At 44.2% G+C, this 27,532-nt stretch overlaps 1 protein-coding gene across 5 annotated transcripts in view; it reads left to right on the forward strand.

The window, feature by feature from the left end:
* adgrl3.1 (adhesion G protein-coupled receptor L3.1) overlaps positions 1-27,363 on the forward strand; it is a 75,954-nt gene extending 48,591 nt beyond the window's left edge. For 2 of the 5 annotated variants that reach the window (XM_077012547.1, XM_077012527.1), the window contains 14 exons: positions 766-949; positions 5,521-5,643; positions 6,017-6,222; positions 6,465-6,641; positions 9,503-9,712; positions 10,706-10,926; positions 14,666-14,732; positions 15,410-15,501; positions 18,689-18,857; positions 20,018-20,146; positions 21,028-21,124; positions 22,454-22,579; positions 23,572-23,589; positions 24,142-27,363. In XM_077012547.1, the coding sequence (XP_076868662.1) occupies positions 766-949; positions 5,521-5,643; positions 6,017-6,222; positions 6,465-6,641; positions 9,503-9,712; positions 10,706-10,926; positions 14,666-14,732; positions 15,410-15,501; positions 18,689-18,857; positions 20,018-20,146; positions 21,028-21,124; positions 22,454-22,579; positions 23,572-23,589; positions 24,142-25,052 (2,730 nt within the window). In that variant the 3' untranslated portion in view covers positions 25,053-27,363. The remainder of the gene's footprint in view (positions 1-765; positions 950-5,520; positions 5,644-6,016; positions 6,223-6,464; positions 6,642-9,502; positions 9,713-10,705; positions 10,927-14,665; positions 14,733-15,409; positions 15,502-18,688; positions 18,858-20,017; positions 20,147-21,027; positions 21,125-22,453; positions 22,580-23,571; positions 23,590-24,141) is intronic. The other 3 variants (XM_077012555.1, XM_077012537.1, XM_077012563.1) reach the window with 3 other exon arrangements.
* Positions 27,364-27,532: the final 169 nt, after the last annotated feature.

Consider the following 27,532-nt stretch of genomic DNA (forward strand, 5'->3'; position numbering starts at 1 on the left):
AAATAGCACCTGCTTTCATTTTTAAACTCCCTATGGAACTCTGCACTTTGACAGATTTGTATTTCAGCACAGAGATAGACACCGTTGCTGTCAAGGTATGTGTGGGGCGGCGGTTGAGGAAAAATGACAAAGAGTGAGAGACAGATAGAGTAAGAGAGACAGAAAGAGCCAGAGACAGATAGAGTAAGAGAGACAGAAAGAACCAGGGAGATAACAAGAGGGAGAGAGAGAGACAGAGAGAGAGCACAAAAGCAGGATAGATAGAAATAGAGACAGGGAGGAAAAGAGAGACTGAGAGACAGAGGGGTGGAGAGAGTGGGAAAGGGGGAGGGAGAGACAGAGAAGGAGGGAGGGACAGAGAGAGAGAGAATTGAATGCCTTGGCAAGCGCTTGCAGAGGGAGAAGAAGGGAAGCGCTTTATGAGGAAGCTGAGCATTATGGGAAATCTGTCCTGGTTGTGAAGCTCAGGGGTGAGGCTGGCGACAGCGTCTCCTCACTCAGGTGGCTGTGTGTGTATTTTCAGGTGGGCTGGCATGTCTTTACGTGTGCAGTCTTTAAGGTCCTCAATCATCTCTAGGACACAGCAGCTTCTCTCTGTCCCTCTCCTCTTCCTCTCTCTCTTTGTTTTTCCCTACCGTGTTCTCTCGCGCTCTCTCTCTCTCTCAAACTCACTCACTCTCTCTCTCTCTCTCTCTCTCTCTCTCTCTCTCTCTCTCTCTCTCTCTCTCTCTCTCTCTCTCTCCCTCTCTCTCGCCCCTGGTGAAGGCGATGGTGGAGACGGTGAGTAACCTGCTGCAGGGTCGATCCCAGGCAGCATGGCGAGCGCTGTCAGCCCCTGAGCAGCTGCGATGTGCCACCATGCTGCTGGACACGGTGGAGGCTGCCTCCTTCATGCTCGCCGACAACCTGCTGAAGACCGACACCATCCAGGAGAGCGCAGAGAACATTCGTACGTCCATCCTCTCTGTCTCTCTCTCTCTCTCTCTCTCTCTCTCTCTCTCTCTCTCACTCACACACACACACACACACACACACTCACACACCCCCCCCACACACACACACACATCCTCTCTCTCTCTCTCTCTCTCTCTCTCTCTCTCTCACACACACACACACACACACACACACACACACACACACACACACACACACACACACACACACATCCTCTCTCTCTCTCTCTCTCTCTCTGTCACACACACACATCCTCTCTCTCTTTCTCTCTCTCTCTCTCTCACACACACACACACACACACACACACACACACACACACACACACACACACACACACACACACACATGCATCCCCTCTCTCTGCATGAATATGTGCACTCATACCCATTTACAGGTAGGCATGCATTTTAACATAGTGAGTACACTGCTCACAAGCATGGTAATCTGTATAAACCAAGTCAAACTCACATATAAAGCAGGTCAAACTGGAATTACACACACACATGGTATGATGCAAAGCACATGTTGTATTACAGACACTAAATCAGGATCAGAGCCCGTACTGTATGTGTTCCATCTGTGATAGAGGACAACTATCCAAACCATTCACACACTAGAAACAAACACACTCCCACACACACACACACACACACACACACACACACACACACACACACACACACACACACACACACTCACTTACTTTTGTTTGTTCAGTCTCAATCTAATAATGAGTGGGTGTTCCAAATGCACAACAGTGAGCTCTTTGGAGCCGACACACAGAGCGCCACAAAATAAATAAATAAATACATAAAAATGCTTCTGAAAGGAAGCAAGGACACACACACACTCAAAAACACACAGACACGAAGAGACACACAAATAAATGCACACGATTAGTGCTCGGATCTTATATTTCGCTATTATCACATGCCGAACATAAACACTGTTGCTATTTGGGTCAGTAACATTCTGACCCATAAATCCATTAGTGTGCTGACAGTGATAGAACTGCATTTACAGCGGTCAATAAAAAGGTTCCAGGTCTGATAGTGCATGTTGGAGCTGTGCAGCATGGGTGGAAAGGGTTAGTTTCCTTCAGCCGGACCGTCAGTGAACAGGCCCGGAGGAAACCACGTGCCTGCAGAGCCGCAATGGAGCCTGAATGCTCAGCTGAGTGTGAAACGGCAAATCAGAGTCGTGGGTGTATGACGAGTGGAAATCAGCCACTCGTGCACTCGTGCACTCGCAGAGGGAAAGAGGCTCGCTCTCGCGCTCGCATTGAAAGGGCTCAATCTCATGGATGCACGTTTTAAGGAGCGGTTGAGTGAACTCAGACACGCAGACTTAAGGGGCATTGGTGAAGGTAGGGGGATGAAGGGGCGTGGGGTAAACCGAGAGAGGGAGTCTCACATGGGGGGTGTGAGACAGGGTGTTAGAGAGAGAGAGAGAGAGAGAGAGAGAGAGAGAGAGAGAGAGAGGGACAGAAGCGATGATGCGACAGACGCATCCATGGAAAGCAACCAATCAGCTGCCGGGAGGAGTCTGTCGGGAGAGGCTGAGAGCGGAGAACTTTGTTGGAGATGGAGCATGACAGCTGAGAGACAGATGGAGACTCGGACGGCGGGCACAGAGGTGGAGAAAGAGAAGGTGAAATGTAGACGAAAGAGAGCGAGAGGAAAACAGAGCAGGGTCAGGAGGTCGTGGGGTTGCAGGAGATCCTGACTGTAGCACATGAGCCCAGTGCTTTTCCACGGCTCAGGGTCAGTGCTTGTGTGTCTGGTTATAGGTTGAGCAAGACTCTTCTAGGCCCTCTTCTTCCTTCCCTCTTCTTTTCTCAGTCCATGATGTCATCAGCGCCTTTTCTTCTCATACACAAACATCTGCTTTGGTGCCTTTTTATCTAGGTGTTTCGGTCATTAGTGCCTTTCATGTCAACATTAGTCAACTGAGGTTTATTTTTAATTATAGGTCATTTTGAATGTCGTTCATTTGAAATATTCACTCAAGTGATGGTAGTGCTGATATGGGCATGAATGAGTCAGACTTGCAGGGAATCAGCTGGGCTTTCAGACATTCTCATTCCAACCATCCCACACTTGTTTTCACATATATAAGCTTTCTATGAGAAAACAAAATATGAATATTTGTTCTTGGTTTTGATCTCACATCTTAAATCTTACCCGAAAGCAAACCTTAATCTTGCAGTCAAAATCTCTCTCGATCTCGATTATCTGTTTATTCAAATGAGCTTGTTCTTCTTGTTCCTTCTCTCTCTCTCTCTCTCTCTCTCTCTCTCGCTCTCTCTCTCTCTCTCTCTCTCTCTCTCTCTCTCTCTCTCTATCTCTATCTCCATGCGTCTCCCTCATTGCTTCGAGCTGCTTCCAGTAAATGAATCTGTGGCAAAATTATGAGAGAGTGCAGTGGAAGTCTGTTCGAAATGGTCTTTTTTGTGACAGAATACAGATATTGTCTTACTTTAGTGACAAAAAGAAGCTGTAAATATACATATAATCTCTTTTAAACAGGATAACAGCATAGTCACAGCAGTAAGATCAAAACAACTTTTATGTTTTGTATAAGGAGAGCTTGTACATTAATCTCATCAGCTGTGTGTGTGTGTGTGTGTGTGTGTGTGTGAGAGAGAGAGAGAGAGAGAGAGAGAGAGAGAGTGGGTGGTTATGTGTTATGCTTCATGTACTGAGTGTTTGTAAAGACTAGATCCAGCTAATTAGGTTAGGCACAGCATGAGCATCCCTGCTGCCTTTGTGTGTGTGTGTGTGTGTGTGTGTGTGTGTGTGTGTGTGTGTGTGTGTGTGTGTGTGTGTGTGTGTGTGTGTGTGTGTGTGTGTGTGTGTGCCTGCTTTGAAGGCACTGTGTCTGCTTTGCAGAGTTGGAAGTGTTTTATATAACTAGGCTGCTCTGTTTCTAGCAGATCTTTATCTTGCACACATACACATACATGCTTGCACACAGACACACAAGTGCACACTGGGGTGGCACACACACACACAGTTTCTCTGATCATCACCCTAGGGGTATGTGAGTCCATTTCTTTAGGCGCAGTATGTGTCTGCATGCATGCGTGTGTGTGTGTGTGTGTGTGTGTGTGTGTGTGTGTGTGTGTGTGTGTGTGTGTGTGCATGCGCATGGCCAAAATGATTTTCACTATGCCACAAAATTCCCCCCCTTAAGTGAAGTTGTTCATTAGTGTGATGAACACTAAACTACCGTACTTGTTTTTTAGAACAGAATGTCCATGTTACTAGAAATCCATAATATTTTGAACTGCCACACAGGTTTGAGATCAGTTAGCAGCATTAGTATCCTCTATATTTATCACAGATGAACTATTTTAAGCAGGCTTTAGCTTTCAGCTCAAGTGTACAGAATGTTCAGTCACTGCTGTGCAACCTAGCATTATTGACCTCAGAAGGATTTTCCACAGCGCAACAACAATAAACAAATTTATTAAACATCTTCTAACCTAAACCTGAAAAATTATTTTATTTAATAAAAAATAACTGTAAAACTGGTGAGGAAGCCAAAATGATCACGACATCAGAGGGAATAACAAAAAGCTATTAGTCTCTAGTAATTGATTTTATCTGATCTAAGACACTGCAGCATGTGTTCAAGGAAGCTGATATTACCAGCCTGTACGCAGACAGGTGCAGAATTCTGCTGTTCGTGGCTGGGACACCCTCGGGTATTGTACGAGGACGATAAATTTAATTCGCCATTCGCGCACACTCGCATATCCAGATATCCTTTAAAGGTGTGCAGCTCCACTCTAACTCATTACTCCCCTAGGAGTAACACACACACACACACACACACACACACACACACACACACACACACACACACACACACACACACACACACAGTTGGCTGTTTTTTGAAGCTGTAGGACTGGCACAGGTGTCTATTTTTAATATGCTTCACACCAAATCATTAAGTCATTTGGAAACACCGTGCTTCGGCACATACATTCACACCTTCATACACGGTTGAAATATTTACATGTTTACAATGTCAGACCTGTAAACATGTTTATTAAGGCTGGGTATGTCCTTCTCACACCCTCAGCTGTGCATGAATGACACACCTCCTTGTTAAACCTCTTCAGGTCTGATAAAACGTATACCCTTTTGGAGGTATTTGCAAGTTTTAGATGTTTTTATTCCTATTAACATTTACTATGTAATTTTTAATATTTAAATGTTTGCCTTGCAAAAAGGCTTAGTGATGTTGGTATGTGGTTCTAAAGATGTGAATATTTGGTTATAAAGTAGCGTTGAACAAATACTGAATTTGGTTCTAAAGCAGTGAATAGTGAATTTGATTCTAATGCAACGAATATTGAATTTGGTTCTTTTTAAATTGCCAGTGTGTATGAAAGGAGCATTATAAATAAACTTGCCTTGCCTTTGGTCTAATTTGTTTAATTTGTGTCTAATATGTGTACTGCGCTCCAAGTTTACATGTACCACTAATGGTTATTCACCTCCACTGGGACAGGGGGCAGTGTCTGACTTTACATGTGTTCGCTGGGTTTGCAGAGCTGGAGGTGGCTCGGCTGAGCACAGACGGCAACCTGGCAGACCTTACTTTCCCTCAGTCGGAAGCTTCCGGCAACTCCATCCATCTCTCCGCGAACACACTCAAACAGCAAGGACGCAACGGTACGCGGGGCGCCTTCCGTCAAACCACCTGCTGCCTGTTTTACCTCCATCATAACTCCTCGTTGGTTCCACTGGCTTTCTTCTCTCTGCAAACACGTCTCCCCCCCCCCCCCCCCCCCCCCCTCTGCTAAATCTATAGCTTATGCTCTCTTAAGCTTTGCCTTCTGTGTTTTTCCATATTCTGAGCAGAGGTGTGAAATCCTGTTTCTCTCAGATCCATTCTTTCTGTGGCTGTATGTTCTCCCGCAAGTGTTAACAGAGTTTCTATTCATGGCTTCACTGAGTGTCCAGTCTCGATTAGCCACAGCCTCCGCCAGACTTTACTTGTTCAGTCCAATAGTGTCACCACGACGACTACTCTTGTGTCTCCTAGGTGAGATCCGCATGGCTCTTGTCCTGTACAAGAACCTGGGCCAGTACCTGTCCACTGAGAATGCCAGTGTGCGGCTGGGCAGCGAGACCGCCTACCCCAACTACTCCCTCATCGTCAACTCGCCCATCATAACGGCAGCCATCAACAAAGATAGTAACAAAGTCTACCTGTCCGAGCCTGTAGTCTTCACCGTCCGACACTTGCAGGTACCACGACGATGCGTGCACGTCTTGCGGTGTCGAACATTGCTGTCAAGCGCTTACAGCGGACAGAGGAGCTACCGGCATCGATCCGTCGACTGTTGTCTAAGAGGCGACGGCGGAGAAGCTGCATCGATTCCTCACTGTGCCTTGTGTGTGTGTGTGTGTGTGTGTGTGTGTGTGTGTGTGTGTGTGTGTGTGTGTGTGTGTGTGTGTGTGTGTTTGTGTGGGTGTGTTTGTGCTCACAGCAGTCAGAGGAGAACTTCAACCCGAACTGTTCGTTCTGGAGCTACTCCAAGCGCACCATGACGGGCTTCTGGTCCACGCAGGACTGCAGGCTGCTCGGGACCAACCGCACACACACCTCCTGCTCCTGCACACACCTCACCAACTTCGCCGTGCTCATGGCCCACGTGGAGGTCAAGGTGAATGAGAAAAATGCATGCAGACATGCACACACACACTCACACATGCTCAGAATGCTTACATACAACACACACATGCATGCACTCATGATGCCCTCACCCCCACAACAGGCTTTCAGGCTTGTTTGCTTTCCAGTCTGGGAATCATACATAATAACTGCAATAGTAATTATTATAGTTTTTAATATTATTACTGTGTTCCAAATCAGTCATTGCCAGCCCAGTCCTCAGGGACCCTTGCTTTGCTGTACTCTGCATCCACATCCACACACACTTAACCAGGCCTTTTTGTATTTCAGTTTTGAGTTATAAATAGTAATAGTCATAATAATGATACTTATTATCATTATTACCGTGTGCTCCAAATCAGCGTTTCGCAGCCTGGTCCTCAGGGACCCCCAGACGGTGCGGTTTTGTTCTGCTCTGCCTCTCAGCACTACTGAATCAGGTATTCGGCATTCTCCACGGCTGCATTCAGGCGTGCCGCGATTTGGGACGGAGCAACAACGCCACCCTTTCTGGAGGCCCCGGTGGAGAGGGCTCGGAGATCACCCCTCCGAATCCTTCCCTCGTGGGTTCTGCTCCTCGCTCTTTTCATATACGTTTTTTTAGACCCGCTTTCATTATTTACCGTTTCATAAATATTTTGCAGCCCTCTTGCGATGTGCCATTTAGAACATGAGCTGTTCTGGCAGAGAACAGAAGCTGAGCCTGATTAGTTTATGCCTTCTGGTGAATTTATACCTTCAGAAGGTTTGATCTTTGGGTGATTAGTGATGTCTGAAAGGTCCAGCCAGGGGGATTTCAGTTACGTTTCAGTTCTCTGGGAAGACTGCCTCTTCTTTTCTGCACTCGTTTGATAATCCTGATTCGCTCGTGGTGGGGAGGATTAGACTCAATGTCTCTTGCAGGGAGGAGATAAAAGGAAGTAGAAAGCTCAGAGCAATAGAAATGCGCCAGGCCTCCATCTTGTTATGCTAACGGACAGCTTCAGTAATTTTAACTCCTCTTCATTATGGCTCCAGCTCGTTCTGGTGTCCCACTGAACAAAAACAATGACAGAAACGTTGGCGCCACAGACGTGCTGGTGGGGAAACGGAGAGCGTTCTCCCTCTTTCCCTTTGGGTCATGTGACCTGGCTCTCTGAAAGGGGAAATCAGGCACAAGTGTTTAGAATTCAAACACTTCCTTGAATGCCGGGTAGGTGTAGTGTAAGATTCGAATGACAGGCTTCAAATGGGATTCCACAGTGGTGAGTTTGAATAGGCCACTTTGGTAGAACATGCAAACACTCATCCATGAGAGAGAGAGAGAGAGAGAGAGAGAGAGAGAGAGAGAGAGAGAGAGAGAGAGAGAGAGAGAGAGAGAGAGAAAGAGACAAGAGAGAAGGAGAGGAGAGAGGAGCTTGAAAGATGGCTGAATTTTTGAAGTTATTGAACGGAGTAGAAGCAGTTTCATAATGTATGTTACCTCACCAAGGTGATGGTTGTTGTTGTGTCTGCCTCACCATGTCTACACCACCCCCCACACACAACCACACACACTCTTACATCCACCTGCGCGCGCACACACACACACACACACACACACACACACACACACACACACACACTCCTATGCGCAGACATCCATCACTCATGTGCTAAGGGTAGAAGTTGTCAGCTGGGAAATTGATGAATAGAGACGCAAAACGCAGGACGCACACACTCACACATCACACGTGCGTACACACACACACACACACACACACACACACACACACACACACACACACACACACACACACACACACACACACACACACACACACACACACACAGAGCCCTTAAGAACCTAAGTCAGCCTCCCATGTGGCTCACATTACGTACAGCTGTTGAGTCTCAACATATGTGATGTGCCCAGATGTGCCACATGGTGTTTCTGCATGCGAAAGGTGAGTGCTGAAATTTTTAATGCACATGACATAAATACAGAAAGGTCAGTATATACATAAATGTAAATGCAGTGTGCCAAGGGCATGACTGACCTTAACACACACACACACACACACACACACACACACACACACACACACACACACACACACACACACACACACACACACACACATCAACGGACCTCACCCACACCCTCGAGGCTGTGTTAATGGATGTTGCTGATACGTATGAATGATTAATACAACCGTGTGTGTGTGTGTCTGTGTGTGTGTGTGTGTGTGCATGTGTGTGTCTTGTGTGTGTTTGCATGGGTGTGGGCTCGACTGGGCCTTGGTGAGTGAACAGTGAGGGTGTTCCATGCTTCAGTGCATCCGTTTCCTAATACTGCAGACAAAATGAATTTGTAATTCTAACACTTGAAGACAAGTACGGCTGCTGACAAATGTAACACATTGTTTCTGCTCAGCGGAGTTCAGACAACACATTAGCCTAGCTGGCTGCTCTGTGCATTTAAGGCCTGAGGATTAGACAGAGTGTCTCTTCCTCACAGAGGCACTTTGGACTAAAAGGAAGTAGTGCAACTCTCAGAACTGGCTTCCTGGATGCTGATTTAAGTTAGTGCTTGCCTACAAAGGGATCCATGCCTCGCTGGTTTGTTGTTTTCTGAAGTATATGCAGTGGAATCTCTGCATTCTTGTCATGTGTGGCATTTTTGTAGAAACACTTTGTGGTGTGTAAAATTACAGAAATGTATCAATAAACTTTCTCTCTGCCCTACTCCCTCCTTTTCCCACATCCTCCATTTCTTCTGTATCCATCCACTCTTTCCCCCTCTCTCTGACCTTGTCTATTTGTCTCACTCTCCCTGTCTGTCTCTCCAAATGTTCCTTTCTGTCTCACACTCATTATCTGTCTCTCTTTCAGAAGGCAGATCAGATGCACGAGCTGCTCCTGGACCTCATCACGTGGGTGGGGATCCTGCTCTCCCTCGTCTGCCTGCTCATCTGCATCTTCACCTTCTGCTTCTTCCGCGGCCTGCAGAGCGACCGCAACACCATCCACAAGAACCTCTGCATCTCGCTCTTTATCGCCGAGACGCTCTTCCTGACGGGCATCAACCGTGCTGACCAGCCCGTGAGTGGCACACGCACATGTGCTCACGTGCGCCAGCCAGCGAAGGAAATATTAATTACAAGAACCATGAGCCATCCCATATGTTCCATTCTTACATATGAGTGTGTATATATTTACATCCGATATATTGTAGATCCAAAAGCCATTACTCAGAAGGTTTTCGTGATGGATATTTAGCAGTCCCAGGGCCTAGACCCACACTCCACACAAACTTCTCATTTTAGGCCTTCTGCTGTTTCACACATCTGATTCAACTCACATGCTGATTATCGAGTCCCCTGGAGCTGAGCCGGGTTTGCTAGACAGAGAACGCTAAAATGTGCACGGTATAAGGATCCTTAGGAAAGGGATAGTGATAGTGGCTTAAAATACCTACCTGCTAGATGCAAGAATATATTCATGATACTGCTGTGGGGGTTTTTTTTAATAGTGACATTTTATGAAGAATGTTAAGAATTTTGTTGAGAAGAAAATGAAAAGTGTCAAAACAGCAGAAAAAAACGTGAAAAGTTTCATTGTTTGATGTTTGTTTTTTTTTAGATTTTGAAAAATTGGAGCCTTGGTATATAATGTGAACTATTTTTTGCCTTGAAATATTTTTGAATCCCACATACATATAATGATTCTTCCACACAGTATAGACGCACTAGCCCAAAGTTGCTGAAGAATGACGCGGGGCTGCCGTTTAATTACCACAGTGAAGTTGCTCTTTGACCTCCTGCTAATAACAGAAACCTACGCGTGTCCTCTGAGATGCAGAGAGTGAGAGACAGTGAGAGAGATAATGTGGAAAACCCACTGAAAACTATTTTAAGTCACACATTCTTTAAAATCACGAACAGGGTCTGTGCATGGATGTGTTTTCCGAATATCTCTAAACTGGACTCTAAATATGTGATCTGGCTTTGTTCTGTATGTGTATGCGTGTGTGTTTGTTATGCCTGTGTGCATGTTTGCACATGTGTGCTTGTGCTGTGTTCATGCGCCTTTCAGATTGCGTGTGCGGTATTTGCTGCATTACTGCACTTTTTCTTCCTGGCGGCATTTACGTGGATGTTCCTGGAGGGCGTGCAGCTCTATATTATGCTGGTGGAGGTGTTTGAGAGCGAGTACTCACGCACCAAGTACTTCTACCTGACCGGCTACGGGGTGCCCGCCCTTATCGTTGCTGTGTCGGCCGCCGTCGACTACCGTAGCTACGGCACCGACCGAGTGTGAGTACAGTCGAGGAATGCGGCCTTCTTCAGCCACATTGACAGGGTTCACATTCCTCATTCACAAAGTCTGTTTTGGATATTTAAGGTTTTGAGTGTGATCAAATTAAGGAAATTAAGAGTGTAATTATTGTAAAATGGTGTTCAACTATTACCCTCAAGTTACACCATTTATTCCATTACACCGTTATCACAGTCATTATACTCTATACAGTCATTACATTATACAAATTTAGTAATGATCACATGTAAAATCTTAAAAATCTAAAAGATGCTTTATCACTTTCAAACTATGGTTTGTCCTTCTTGGTTATTTACATTTGTGTGAATGTAATAATAGTGAATAATGATTAATTTATATAGCATAAAACATACATAGAGCATACATAGAACATACATTGAGCATACATAGAACAAACATAAAACATACATTGACTGCAGGCCTACATGCTTCGTAGTTCAATGAAAACCACCCATAAAATGTAAAAAAAAAAAAACAAAAGATAGTCATACTGTGTAAGAAAAACACATTTGATGTTCCATCCAAATCTAGACCAAATGTAGCACTTAACAAAGAGCACCTGCATGAACAAAGGACACATTTATATTTTTATTACATTTACTTTAAAAACATCCAGTGTCATCCAGCACCCATGTCCCCTGCGTGAAAAAGAAATCGCCCCCCATTTGTAAGAGAAGCTTTGCTGCTGAGCGCGCTGCTGTTTTCATGGTGATCTTCCAAAGCACCCCAGCAGCATCACGCTGCTTCCAAACTGCTTCCAAAACCTCACTATCCGTCTTCCATGTTGCCAGGGAGAAATGTTAGCCCAGGTTTCCTCGCACTGCTGCTTTTGTTCTAAAACACTGGTATGTTCCGGAACCGCGAGGCCCTCGTATCCGGTCCTGCCGCACCTGTGTGTACTGGATGACGTCCAGACAGCACTCGCTGTCAGACGTTTTGTGACAATGAAGGAAACCTGGTAGATAATAAAGTGAATACTGTTTCACAGCACAATATCTATTCAATGGAAAGGTGATAATTAAAGAATCCTTGTTTATTTAACATACCGTGTTAGTGCAGGTGGGTGAAAACACTGCGGCATCTGTTGGAGATGTCTGTCACAAGGCTAAAACCATACTCAAGTCAAGTAATATTTGATGAAATTTTATTAAATAATAACTCACTTAGAAGAAAAGGCAGTAAAAGTAGCATTTAGTAAAAGTAAAAAATATTAGGTAAAAAAAACTTCCAAAGTATTGAGTCATGACATTGTGTTTATGAATACTGACCAACAAATGGAGATGAGAATAAGACAATGAGCACTATATAAATAAAACTGACTTAGATGTTGACCAGAAACAACACAAGGTTCTTTTTAAATTTATGTACTGAACATATGAAAACCAGTATCACATGCACAGCTGGCTAAAGGTATTCAGCAATGGGCAATGTTGAAGCGGTAAACAAAGTTAGTTCTACAAAATACAACAATTACCTAAACTAAAACCTACGAAAGAAAAGACAAATCAGCCTTTACTGCCTAAAACAATAAACAGAGGAAAACCCCCCACCTAATGAAAACGGCAGTCATTCCTCACCACCATCATGCACTACCACAGACCTCCATTCAACTACGTCCTACAATAGTATCCAGAAACCATAAGAGGAGAAGCACATAAATGGGGGAAATTAAGGTCTGTAGATTTCTGTCACTATCACTGTCTCAAATCTCTGTTCCACCTTAGCTTTCTCTCTCCATTCTGCTCTGTACAAATATGTACTGTACAGGCCAGCCGGTGTAAGGCCTGGCAAGGAGCATGTGGATCCTGGATCACATGAAGGAGAAAAACCTGGCACGGACTTCAGTGTCAGCATGGGAACCGGAAGAGACACAAACACTTAGAACATATCCAACATACCTACACATTTACGTTTACATTTACAGCATTTACGACACACACCTATAGGTGCCACACACAAAGATATAACACTAATATGACCAACACTAATGTGGTAGGGATATAACACTAATATGACCAACACTAATGTGGTAGGGATATAACACTTATATGACCAACCTTAATGTAATAGGGATATAACACTAATATGACCAACACTAATGTGATCCAGGTGCTACTAGCAAAATATTTTGAAATAAAACAATACATGGAACTTGTAACTAAATATAAATGGCTAAAATTTCAAAAAACTAAAAAGTAGATTCATTTCCTTATGAATGCTCAGAACTGTAAAAAAGCACATGTTTCCAGATGGTACTACTAAATACCCACTTCTGGTACTAAAAGAGCCATTGAGTTGAATGTGTGATGTACTTATATGGCTTGATTGTCTGAAGTGGGTAGAGTCCTGAAAACTGCCATGTCTCGTTGTCCAGGTGAACGGACTCTTGTGACATCACTGTGAGTAGGTTCGGGGCCCCACTGGGAGACTCGTCTGCATCAATATTTCAACATAAAGCATCATTTAAATATGGGATGGTGAATGCAATATAGGAACAAGTGGTGATTGGTTGAGAGCAAGACTAGAGTGTGGCCTGATAAAATAGGTCACACGCATCTTTAAAAAAGAAGACGAGGTGGTGTTTGAGGAGGGGTGCAAAAAGCAGAGAAGAGAGGAAGAATTGGATGTCCTTGTCAGTAAGGTCATGGCTGAAACATCATTCCATGTTTCCCTGTGTGGAGATGGGTAAAAATGCACTGTGGTGGGTGCTCCATCTTCAGGATGCACAGCACGACTCACGTGTGCTGCTGAGTCTCACACAGTCGATTCAGCGTGAAGCGACGGCTTTGCCGGCTGGTCCTTAAGCCCTTCATTAGCTGGGGCAGGTGTGTTAGTAGGACTGCAAAACACTCACAGAATGTGGACTCTCGGGTGCCCGAGGTTGGCAACCCCCTGCAATGAAGCATTACCATAATCATAAAGAAACAAGAAAAAGGATCTAGCATGAATGATTATGGTCTAAGTGCCTTATGGTTGTCATAGAGATGTGGGCATCTGAGATTTTTTTTTTATTTGCAAGCTAGAGCTGCATTATGTCCAAAGTTTCCATAGAGAAGTGAAAGGATATGAGAATGGATGATGTCATCAAGTAGCACCCTGACTGCCTGGAAACATGACCAGCTTGGTAATGGATGGAATCTACTAGAAAAGGACAGTCCGCATAGCTTTGTTCCAGTGTACATGATTTGTACGTCCCATTGGAGACCATAAAGTATTTATAATCTCATTTGGCCTCTATTCATTTCCATATGGAACCTGTTCCTGGGTAATGGGTAATACATGCTTAGCTGCACAGGTGGTTCAGGACACATACTCGCACACACACCTACCCACACACACACACACACACACACACACACACACACACACACATACACATCCACATACACACAAACACACTTCTGCTGAGTTTTAGAGGTGATCTCAGGGAAGCAGAAATGAAGAGTTTAATAATTCACTTATAGGCTGTCATTCACTCCTTTATGTTCAGACAGCTCTGAGATGTTCCAGAAGGTTCTACATAATGATGCTCCAGACGTCGGAACATGATGTCTGAGCAGTCCACACCAGAGCCAGTGCATATTAGATTACCTACCTCTTCATTTGGGTTGAGACGTAATTCTGACTGAAGCTCTCTTTCTCTCTGTCTCTTTCTGTTTCTCTCTCTCTCTTTTTTCCCTATTTCTCTTTCTTTCATTCTCTTATTTTTTTATACAGGTGCTGGCTTCGGTTAGACACCTATTTCATCTGGAGTTTTATTGGCCCTGCAACTCTCATCATCATGGTGAGCATACCACAAACACATACACACAAACTACAAACACACACAGACACGTATATGTGCACACACACACACACACACACACACACACACACACACACACACACACACACACACACACACACACACACACACACACAAGGTAGAAAAAAGCCACCTCCATATTCACACACACGCATGTGCACACATTCACAAGGAGGGATCACAGATAAAGGTTTTAAAGAGTCAGTCTCTTTTTTCTATCTTTCTCTCACTCCCCCAACACATACACAAACTCACTTGCCCACCCACACACACACACACACACACACACACACACACACACACACACACACACACACACACACACACACATATACACACAGGGGGGCACAGATAATGGTCTTCCGAGGACATTTTGCCAATTATGTGAAAGTCACAGTGTGTTGGAGTGAACTTTAAATCCCCACAAGACAGACAAGACACCATTGACAACTGCAGTTAGAGAGCAAGTAAAAGAGAGAGAGAGAGAACACGTGACTGAGCCATGCCCATTTTGTACTGTAGGATGAAAATTGTTTGAATGTTCTATATATTTTTGCATTTGTAACCTGACTGTGTTCACACGTGTGTGTGTGTGTGTGTGTGTGTGTGTGTGTGTGTGTGTGTGTGTGTGTGTGTGTGTGTGTGTGCTTGTATAGCTGAATGTGATTTTCCTCGGCATTGCACTTTACAAGATGTTCCACCACACTGCTATTCTGAAACCTGACTCTGGTTGCCTGGACAACATCAAGTAAGTTCTTGTGTGTGTATGTGCATGTTTAGGTCTTGTGTTTTCAATTCTTCTGCATTCGCATACCCTCTGACAAACTTACAGTTCTTGTTGTTATCATTCCATGTCTCTCTCTGCCTCATACACATACTTTATCTGGAGAGTTTGGAACTGGAATCTGATCCAGTGCACATACGGTGTTTTGAACGTTTGGTCAAGTCCCAGTAGTCTCACAAATACATCTTTACTTAAATTCTAACACCCTTGAAGAAGTCAGAGCTTTTGGGGGGGGATGCTAAATGAAATTTTAAGCATCTCCAACGCTTTCAAATCAAAGCGCTTCAGATATGTATTGATGGGGTGGAGGGGTTGAGGAAAGGGCACTCTGAAGTGTATTGGAGCATGTCCAGTCATTTCAGCCATAGTGTACACTTCTTAGGGTGTAGCACTTTGCACATGTACTTTCTGGCCCAGTGCTAGACTGTCAAATCCGAATCTAGGCTATTCGGCTCGTCTCAGCAATTGATTATTCCTTTTGATGTTGATAATTCAGTCTAAAGTTGGCAGAAGAAAGTTATATGACCTAAATACCGAATGGCAAGTGCAGTGATTATGAAAAGGTTGGAAAAATAATAAAACATGTGGAGATCAGACGTACCAAAGGGACCCCCGGCCGGTTCACATTGTTGTTCTCTTTCAACTCCAGCTCAGGCAGGCAGCCCAGTTCCAGATAACTGGGAACCTGGAGTAGAAAAATATATTTGACTGGTTCCTCTCCCAAATAGATTATGGAATGTATAGAATACTGAGGCGTTGAAGTCACAACACACATGTGAACACTCATACATGTCGCATACAAGTCGCTGCCCCCTCCAACCTTCATCGTGCTTAGTGAGCATTTGGAGTCAGTGCACTTGAGAGATGTTTATGGAAAAGAGGCAAGTTCAGACTCTACCAGTAAGGGGTTTTCGCAACACATCAGCAACGCCGAATTCAAGCACAGCTAAATCACCAGTCTGGAACAGCTTCTTTTTCAGAAGAATTTTTCAAATTGACGCCAGTGTTCATAACAATCAACTGCGACCAGGTCAGTGCAGGAAACAACAGCATTTAGAGGGAGAAAGATTACTAGCGCGGGCAGTGAAACAGATTTGTGGGGATACTGGAGGACTTTAGATTCCTTTCAGCATCAAAAACAAAAAAGACTCGTTTTTGGTGGACTGTAAAGTACATGTGTGAGCTTAAATGAAGTTTTGTAGACACACGAGATAATAACTAACGTCTATCAATGTAATGAGAAGGTAGAAGCAAAGGAAGGAAAGATGTAAAGATGTTAAGAAAGGAAAGAGAAGGAAAATATAAAAGGGCAGTTTTTAGATTGTAGCTGGTGGAAATGTTCTGATATGTGTGCAATTCGCGACTACTTCAGAACACGCACACTCATCACTACTGGTAATGTAATTGAAACGGGCCACGCAGTGACTTCAGAAGTACGCACATGCCAGTTTAATAGCTACATGCTAAAAACTGCTTCCCCACTCAGTTTGTCACTCTTCCCTTATGCGACAAGACAGCGAATGCGGAATCACACTGGCAAGGAAGCAATGGGGTTTTGGAGTTGCCAGCTCCGTCTTCCAATTTCCTGTGAAGCGTGCATTTGATTTGCTGGAAGGGAGACAAGAGTCAGAAATACCTCATCACAGAGATGAACTGAAAATAGCGACAGATCTCTTCCCACAGCAGAGCGTAACATATTGGGAATATGTTTAGAGCCTGGAATATATATCGACAGTGCGTCGCCATGTTTCTGCTACAGGTTGTCGCACGTTCACCTTCCGCTCACTCCGCATGTGCCGTGTTGTCAGGCTAACGTAAGCCCAGGCTACGTTTAGTCTGTTCTTGTAGCAAGAGAGCACAGGCGCCTGAAGCATTGTCTCCCTGTATTATTTCCGAAGTTGTTTTGTTGTTGCAGTGAAGCCGATGCTATACTAAACTGAGCTAGCAGTTTTAACAGTTTCTGCCTTACGTCATCACACTGTTCACCCTTAGAGTGAAATTGTATAGAATGGAAAGTCAATATTTTATACCATCATCATCAAATGTGTGTGTGTGTGTGTGTGTGTGTGTTTGTGTGCGGGTGTACGTGTGTGTGTGTGTGTGTGTTTCCTGCTTGTTTATGTATTCCATCTCTTTGAGTTCTGTTTTGGTTTATTTATGACGAATATGAATGATTCATCAGTCTCATCGAGCCGTCTTCTCTCTTCTTTCTTTCCCTATTCTGCATTTTTGTTTATCATTTCAGCATTCTTTTGTGGGCTTGTCAAAGATAGATGTGGGTAAGGGGTCCTGCCCAATCAGAATGTGTGTTTTCAAAAATATGCATTCTGATTGGAGGGCACAGCCCTCTAGTCTCTCCTCTCCATTATTTCGACTTTCGGATCTTATGGTTACTTTGAGGCCATTCATAAACCTGTCTCATTGTAAAATCAGCCCTGAAAATGGTGCAGAGACCCTGAGAATGCTGTTCCTGCATACACCGTCCTACAGAACTCAGTCCATCTGGCGCCTGCCTTGAGTTTCTGTGTTTAGCAGTAGAGCTGATCAGTGTATTTATCAATAATAAACCGAATGGCACTTAGGCGATCCGCTCTCTGGCCCACGACACTCTATCTTGCTTTCTTTCTGTGTCCCCCTCAGATTATTCTGTGCCAGACTTTAGCTGGCCACAGCAGGTCCGTTCTCAGCATTAATGAATTACGCACTGCACGTGAGTGAATGGCCTTTCTAAACAGCCGTGAATCTCCGCGCTAAGTGTGGATGGGCAGACGTGCAGACGTAAAAAAGACTGGAGCCAGCAGGATTTTTGACTCCAGGAATATACTGGCCCCCTCTCACACACAGTTTATATTCCAGTCCCGCTGTTGCTCCAGTTCAACTACAAGCCAATAAAGTGGCAACACCATAATGTCCCCAGATAAAGTAAACTGGCTCAGGTCATTAACGGGGTCACGTGTGGTTCCTTGGCTGGTGCTTTGTGCATCTCTTTTCTTCTGACATCAGATGTTCTTTCCTTTGTCGTTATGTCTGTTTCTCTCTCGCACACTGTCTGATTCATTCTATCTCTCTCGATCAATCTCTCACTCACTCTCTCTTTCTGTATTTCACTCTCACTCACTCTCTCATTCTCTCCTTCTCTTGCTTTTTTTAGGTCTTGGGTGATAGGTGCCATAGCTCTGCTTTGTCTGCTGGGTCTGACCTGGGCCTTTGGTCTCATGTACATCAATGAGAACACGGTGATCATGGCCTACCTGTTCACCATCTTCAACTCACTGCAGGGCATGTTCATCTTCATCTTCCACTGCATCCTGCAGAAGAAGGTAGCAGTCACACACACACACACACACACACACACACACACACACACACACACACACACACACACACAGGCGTACCTTACAGTTGATGTAGGAAGATGAACTGAGATACAGGCTTTTGCTCATTGATGAGGGCGACAATACAGATGGCCTGAGACCTAACACTACTCTAACAGCTGTCATAACTCAGAAACACTATTGATTTTAATATCATGCTAATGGTTTATTAGCTGTTTACTGTACACCCAGTGTAATTCGTAGAACTTGCTTGACATTTCATTGCTCATATGTTTCCCACTGTTTATATTCAGAATATTGATTCTACTCACTAAAGAGTTGAGAGACTTTCTCCGCTTCATTCTAGCATTCTAATAGAACAATATAAAAAGCAATAGAATATTCTATCACAGAACTGTTTTTTTTTCTTAATCTCATGACAAGTTATTCTTGGACCTGGCTTGTGTTATTACACTTTTGGGTTTTCAGAGTCAGAGATAATTTAAAGCCAAACTCGTAAATTCTCCATCTTTTCTAACCTCAACCTTCTTGAGTCTCGACCACAGTCCCGCTTGTTTGGATTCTTTTGGGTCGTGTTGGTGAGCTGAATGGTCCGCTGAGACATACTCATGTATGCTGTGATTTTCCTGGCAGGTCATGTGCGATTGCTTTCAACAGCTGCACAAACAATAACATGACGTCCATCTTAACTTCGTTAAAAAGCAATTAGAGTCTTATTATTGTGTGAGCAAGAGGGAGTCTGATTCTGATAAGGGACATTAATGTTTGACTGGAGAGGTTTTGGACCCAATGATGCATTTCAGGTCCCTAATGGTTAATAACTCAATCAAGTATAAAGGCGGGAAAGAGTGTGTGTGTGCCTCTTGTGTGTCCATGTAGTTGTATTTATACCAATGAAAGGTCATTCAGCACACTAACTATTAAAGTCACATAAATTAGATGTGTTTAATTGACTGCTTAATGTCAGTTTAAATGTTATAGGGTTAACCCACACACACCACACACACACACACACACACACACACACACACACACACACACACACACACACACACACACACACACACACACACATTCCACTTATATAGACCTATATCCTTGTAAATATGTGAACGTGTTTTTTTGCCCTGTGTGTGTTTGTTTAGGTGCGTAAGGAGTACGGTAGGTGTCTTCGCACACACTGCTGCAGCAGGAAGAGTGTGGAGTCGACGATCTCCACTTCCACCAAGACCAGCACTGCACGTACGCCTGGGCGTTACTCCACCAACTCACAGGTAACATGCTCAGTCTCGCGAGTCAAGCCAAGATGGCTTTATTGGCATGACTGTGTGTAGTACAATCTTGCCAAAGCAACATTCTCGCCCAGTCACACTCTCTCTCTCTCTCTCTCTCTCTCTCTCACACACACACACACACACACACACACACACACACACACGCACACACACATGCACACCCAGTCCCAAAGTGAAGCTGGTAGTGAAGTTTGGGCAGAGGATTTTCAAATGACTATTCCCACAGTGTCACCATCACAAGTATCCGAGGAGCTTCTTACTGCACCCATCCTCCAACCACCCTCCACCCTCTACCCACCCTCTGCCCTCTCTCCACCCTCTGCCCACTCTCTACTCTCCTAGCTCCACCCACTCTCCACCCTCTGTCTCCAACACCTTCACCCTCATGCCTGTGTTTTCCACCTCTCTTTTCTTGTTGAGTCTTGTTATTATGTCAGATTTATATTCATGGTTCTGACTCATTTTCATCTGCTGCGAGTCACCTATCCACATACTGTTCACAAGTAACAATAAAAATATGGAAACTCATGAAGTTCTATTTTTTGAACAACCAACATAATAAAAAAAGAATAAAATGAAGACTTTGTACCAGGTGTGGCCACTGTAATAAAAAATACATTGAAAGACACTGAAGAAAAATTTCTCCTTAGCAACCATTGCAACTGTCCTATGGGATCATTCTGTTCTACTCATGTGTACATAAAAATAGGCTAGTGTGTTTGGGAAAGACTGAAGGTTTGGGTTGGTGATTAATGCTTATCTGTCTCTTTCACTGTTCCCTCTCTTTCTGCCTCAATCTGGTTCTCTCTCTCTCTATCTCTCTCTCGTTCCCTCGTTCTCTCTCTCTCTCTCTCTCTCAGAGCCGTATTCGGAGGATGTGGAATGACACGGTTAGGAAGCAGTCCGAGTCCTCTTTCATCACAGGAGATATTAACAGCTCAGCGACTCTAAACAGAGGTAGCTCACAGTTTTACACACACACATATGCACACACGTACATGCAAACAGTAGATTCACAAATGAAACCATATGTCATCACACGCATATAAATGAACTTTTTAGATAGGATGATTACATTTTTCTTCCATATTTTTTTCAGACCCTAAAATAATAACAATAGCTTGCTACACTGAGAAATGACCTTTTGACATTTGCCAGACATTTCTGCAGCCTGATTTGGTGTTCTAACTGTAAAGAATAAACCAACCAGCCAAAAGCTGTGTGTGTGTGTGTGTGTGTGTGTGTGTGTGTGTGTGTGTGTGTGTGTGTGTGTGTGTGTGTGTGTGTGTGTGTGTGCATGTGTGTGTGTGTGTGCATGCAAGTCTATGTGCGTGTGTGTGTGCTTGGGTGTGTTTGTGAGGGCAGTGAAAGAAACTGGAATGGCATCAAAACACTCTTACAACTTGCTGACACTGAATCCCCCTGCAGTCCAAATGCATTGGACATCTGCTGTGTGTGCGTGCGTGTGTGTGTGCATTCGTGTGCGTGCGTGCGTGTGCGTGTGTGCGTGCGTGTGCGTGCGTGTGCGTGCGTGTGTGTGTGTGTGTGTGTGTGTGTGTGTGAGAGTATGCATATGTGTGTGTGTGTGTGTGTGTGTGTGTGTGTGTGTGTGTGTGTGTGTGTGTGTGTGTGTGTGTGTGTGTGTGTGTGTGTGTGTGTGTGTGTGTGTGAAAGTATGTACACGTGTGGTGTGTTCTGCTTACCATCAGTCTCTGCCTATCTTGGTTATGCCTGAATGCTAATACACATTTCTCCTGTCTCTTTCCTCACTGGAGTCCAAATCTGAAATAAAGTGAAAGAAATCGAAGCTTAGTTTCTCGGCTGGTTAGAGTGAAACAGTCTGTCGGCTTCCCCTGGCTTGTCAAGGGCCCTTTTTTCCTTTCACTAACTGATCTTTGTTAGTCTGCTGAGCACCATTAGAAATATATGAAGCCCAGTGTCAGTTTGCCACTATTTCCAGGGTATATTTGTTCAGACATTTTGCCTGATGCCTGGGGCCACTGAGTGATATGCAGACGTATTGTCTTTTGTCTGCATCATTCTAACTGTTTGTCTTTCCCTCTTTGTGTTCTTGGTCCTTTTGTTTGTGTTTGGGTCCTTTCACTTCTTTTTAATGTTCTCTCTGTCTTTCGCTGTTTCTCTTTTTCTTTCTCTATATTTCCCTTCCTCTCTCTCCCTCTCTCTCTCTTTTTCTCTCTCTCTCTCTCTCTCTCTTTCTCTCTCTCTCTCTCTCTCTCTCTCTCTCTCTCTCTCTCGTGTGTGTGTGTGTGTGTGCGTGTGTTGTAGGTACCATGGCTAATCATCTCATCTCTAATGCACTGTTGCGTCCCCATGGCACTAACCCTTATAACACACTGCTGGGAGAGTCTGCTGTGTACAATAACCCCTCTGCAAACATGTTCAACACACAAGGTTTGCTTCTCTTACACAAACACACACACCACAAAGAAATGCACATATTCAAATGCTGTCTAAGTATGCCATATTCATACACTTACTCATGAACCCATACAATCACTACGTATAAACACAAAACATACAGTAAAATGTGGTATATGCATTCAAATGCATTTAAATTCTGAAACACTCAATCTCAGACACAGGGTAGCTACAATTATCCTGTGGTTGTTCTTATTAAATTAGCAGAATGTGTGTGTATATGTCCCGTCTTATGTTCTTAATTGTTTTAAATAAATCGAGAAGTACAATCCTAAATGAGAAGCTCTGAGGTCTTTTGAGTATCTAAATATTGTGTAAAGACCTCTGAAGACATAAAAATGGAATGCTGTCCAGTAATTTGCTGTGTCCAGAGCTCTGTGACTCTTTAAGGACCCTGTTGAACTGTGTAGAGCATGGCAGGAATATTCTATACAGTTCCACTGGTTCCATGTGACTGTCCTTATTGTTAAAAGCTACTAAGTACTGTGTTCTTAGTTCTTAACCTGAGTACTGTGTTCTTAGTTCTTAACCTGAGTACCGTGTTCTTAGTTCTTAACCTGAATACCGTGTTCTTAGTTCTTAACTGAGTACCGTGTACTTTGTTCTTAACTGAGTACCGTGTTCTTTGTTCTTAACTGAGTACCGTGTTCTTTGTTCTTAACTGAGTACCATGTTCTTAGTTCTTAACTGAGTACCGTGTTCTTAGTTCTGAACTGAGTACTGTGTTCTTAGTTCTTAACCTGAGTACTGTGTTTTTTCCCTCTGTATATCCCATAAACATTTCTTGAGTAACCATCTCGGTCTAGCTCTCTCTCTCTTCCTCTCTCTATCTCTCTCCCTTTCTCTCCCCCTCTCTCTCCTGTCTTATTTCGTCTAACTTTCTGTATGTCTTTCTCCCTCTTTTTGTCCCTCGCTCACTCCCTCTCTCACTTCTCCTCCCTCTGTTCGTCCGTGCTGATGTGCAGCCTCCTACAGAGACTCAAGTATGACTCATTTTTTTCATTACCTACATTTTCTGCTCTTCCTCCCCGCCTCCTTCTTCCTCCTGTGTGTCCTCTCTTGTCCTCTCCTCTTCTCTCCTCTCCTCTACTCTTCCGTCCTCTCATCTCTTCTCCTCTCGTCTCCTTTGATGTTACAGCAGTTGTATGTTCTTTTAGTGTTTGTTGACTGTTTCCAGGATAGTGCAGCGAAGACAATATCCTGTTAGATATCTTTAAGTCATTTTGATTTCATTTCCTGTCATCAATGTCAAAGTCACTAATGTTTTATTTAATAGTATTAAATATGGTAACATAAAATCATATATATATTAAATACCCTGTCTGAGGACTTAGGTGTCGAGAATAGATGAATGTTTAAATGTAGAGTATGTGGGTAATGCAGATAATTTAAGTCATAGATTCACATAATGTGTTTATTGGATTCAGGACCTATATGGGCAAAATCTGCAGTGTGGTGGGTCATTGTGATGGGTTTTTGCAAACATGTATTTGTTACATTAAACATTTGGTCCTGTCACTCATCCTGTGTTCCAGAGGGCATGTTGAACAACGCACGTGACTCCAGCGTCATGGACACTCTGCCACTCAATGGTAACCACGGAAACAGCTATGGGATGGCAGCAGGCGACTACCTCACCTATAGCTCCCATGGCAGCGAGCCGCCCACCACGCTGGAGAAGAAGATCCTGAAGGAGCTGACGGCGAACTATGCAGCGCCGTACCTGAGCACGCAGGAGCGGCCAGGCGCCCTGAGCACCAAGCTCAGCAACCACATGGCCAACGGGGGCGTGGCCAGCTCAGCGGCCTCAGCCATCGCCAAGGACGATGTCATGGTGCTGGACAACCCGGGCGCCTTCCACCGGCATGATGACGCTGGCGGTTTGAGTCTGGAGATCATCCGGGAGGAGTCACAGGCACCGCTCCTGCCTCCCAGGCCGCCGCCTCCGGACGGCCACGCCCCCCTGCACACATTCTCCACCCACCGACGCCTGCCACAGGAGAACAGCGAGAGCTTTTTCCCGCTGCTGCCGAGCGAGGCGCAGGCCGGCCCCCGTGCCCACTCGCCGCTCAGGGACACACTCTACACCAGCATGCCCACGCTCACCGACCTCCCGCACGCCACCGAGGACCTTATCAATGGCCTCCACGGCGACGAGGATGACGACGAGGATGACGATGAGGACGAGGACGAGGCGGAAGAGGAAGAGGAGGAGGATGGGAGCGAGCTGAGGCTGGCCAACGGCAAGGGCGTCACCGTGGACGCAGATGACGTGTACTACAAGAGCATGCCGAACCTGGGTTCACGCAACCACATACAGGAACTGCAGAGCTACTACCAGATGGGGCGGGGGGGCAGTGACGGCTTCATTGCTCCACCCGATAAGGAGGAGGCCTCTCCTGAGGAGCAGCCACAAGACCCCTCCCACCTGGTCACGAGCTTATAGACCTACCCCGCCCACACCACCTGTGGGCACGCGTGTGAGCGTCGGATGCAATGCACAAGGCATGGGAACCACTACCTACTGCACTGATAGATCCCTAAAGAGACTGATACCAGATAGCTGCCCAGTACCAATGAGAACCCAAACCCAAAACCAGTTAGCACTAGTAACCGCCTCCAGTTAGGACCAGTACCAGTGTACTCATCTCCAAAAAACCAATTCGTTGTGGTTTGTGTATCTGTACACAACACAAACTCCCATTACAAGAGAAACTTTAGGGGAGGACAGATGCTTTTTATTTTTTTCTCATGAAATGAAACCGTCAATCGTCTTATATGGCCTGGCAAACTGACCTGTTTGATTTCACTGGGGACTAAGTCTGCCAACAGACATAGAGGTCAGCAGGAGCCACAGATACCAGTCACATGTCTGTCCCTGCATCCTGTCCCCCACCTCCACCCAATCCTCCATCCTAAACTCCTGTCCATATGCTGTCTGGCTATCTTTGAAACTCCTTACGGATTGCCCAAGTGTGAAAATGCATACAGAACTGATAGCGACAACCTAGTTGCCATTTTAGATGATTATGTATGTTGATAAGACACTTACCTGAATCTTGAACTTACTGAACTGCAACCCTCTACTCGCAAATACCCACGGTTCACTAGACTCCGGAGGGCGATACTCTGCTGCACACATTCCTTCCTGTTTAGCTCTGATATCGTTTCTGAGTATGAAATCACAATGAAGCATCTAATCTTTAAGACTGAGGAAGCGTCCTTTCTTTTCGTACTTTTATTTTTCTGTAATATCAGCTATCGAGAGGTAAATCGCACTAATAACAAACAAATGGGACAGATTTCTATGTAAAATGTACAGAGCTCTTGCATTGCATATGATCACACACATCTCATGGTTTTGATATACTTTTCCCTGCGTATGTGTTTGTGTAGAACTTAGACCAACCCAGAAACTGTGCTGGTCCTCCATGCTATTACCCCCTATTACCACAAGGAGTGACCAACCCCACGTGATACACGTTCACACAGAAAAACGCGAACACATGTTCCTTCTTATTTATAGCCAAATATAACACAGTACCGTCACTTTTCATCATTTAAAGGCATTGTCACCACAGTTTGTTGTTTTGTTTCCACACTGTGCCGATGTTTTCCGAAAAAAAGAACGGGTGGCGCAGCAAAGCGCAGGTCCAATACTCCTGTTCCAAAACAGCTCCGAAATGTTCTGATTATCACAGACTCAAATGCGGATCATGTTGAAGTAGTATATGTTCACTGGATGCCCTGTGGCCAAGCAGAATTCTTTGATGTCTTTTAAAAAATATATTCATCTACCAGTTCAATCTTGATGCAGGACTAGAAAATAAAGGAAGGAATTAAGGTGTAGGGACAGTTGCCCTGCGAGGTCTTTTGAGTGGAGCAGAATTAGTGTGAGGAATATCTCAGAGTTAAGGAGCAGGCAGTTAAGATAGGACCTAATCTAGTGGTGATGGAGAGAAAAGCATCATGGGTGTTTTTTTTTTTTTTTTGCCCAAGCCACTGTTTACTCTTTCTCAGAATGAGGCTCTAGGTAGCTTGCACATTTACTTCCTTTATATCCCACACAAGACTGACTGCATATCATTTCCCAAGAGGTGCTTTCATGGATCTGAATGGTCGGATCATCATTGGAGGAGAAGAGATTTTAAAAATCTGATCGGCACTGAGACCTTTTTCATTTTTTTATTCTTATTACCATCAATATTGTTATTATGATTATTATGATATCTATGGAATTATTATTTATTCTTTTCATATGCATTCTAAATTGAATGAACTCATAACTAATATTTGTTGTAACAGTGAAAGTTGTTTGCCAACAAATAAAATGACTGAATTAATATTTAGAATATTTTGTTGGAGACACGTTTGACTTTCTGAGTTTTGGCACATTTGAATACACATAGTTTAAGGGTGTGTTCAGATTGACAGCTTTGGTTTGATTAAAGGAATCCTGATGCGATTGCTCCGTTCATCCAGTTTGATAGACCCCTGTAGCAGTTTGGTCTTGGCCTGCTTCTAATTGAACTCTGATGCTGTTTGAAGTGTGAACACAGTATGGACCAAAGGCACTAACTGGACCAAACAAAGGATGTGATATCACAAGATGTGAAGGAAGTCCTGGTGCTGTTCCTTTATGCCTTTCCACAACTCTTTGTGAGTGTTCAGCTGGTAAAAATATCACCAGAGATGCACAGTGCACATAAGGATATTTAATGAAGTCTGCAATTGTTGTCACAAGATATTAAAAACTGACCAATCAGGACTGTATCTTGTATCCATAAGAATATGTGGTTCAGTGGTGAATGTCAGTGTGAACTAAAATTAAACCATGTATCATTTTATGCTTTGCTCCAGACCAAAAGAACCAAATTGCAAATATAAATGCACCCCAAATCAGAAAAAAACAAGATCTTATAATCT

This window comes from Brachyhypopomus gauderio, chromosome 1, assembly GCF_052324685.1.
Source record: "Brachyhypopomus gauderio isolate BG-103 chromosome 1, BGAUD_0.2, whole genome shotgun sequence".
NCBI lineage: Eukaryota > Metazoa > Chordata > Actinopteri > Gymnotiformes > Hypopomidae > Brachyhypopomus > Brachyhypopomus gauderio.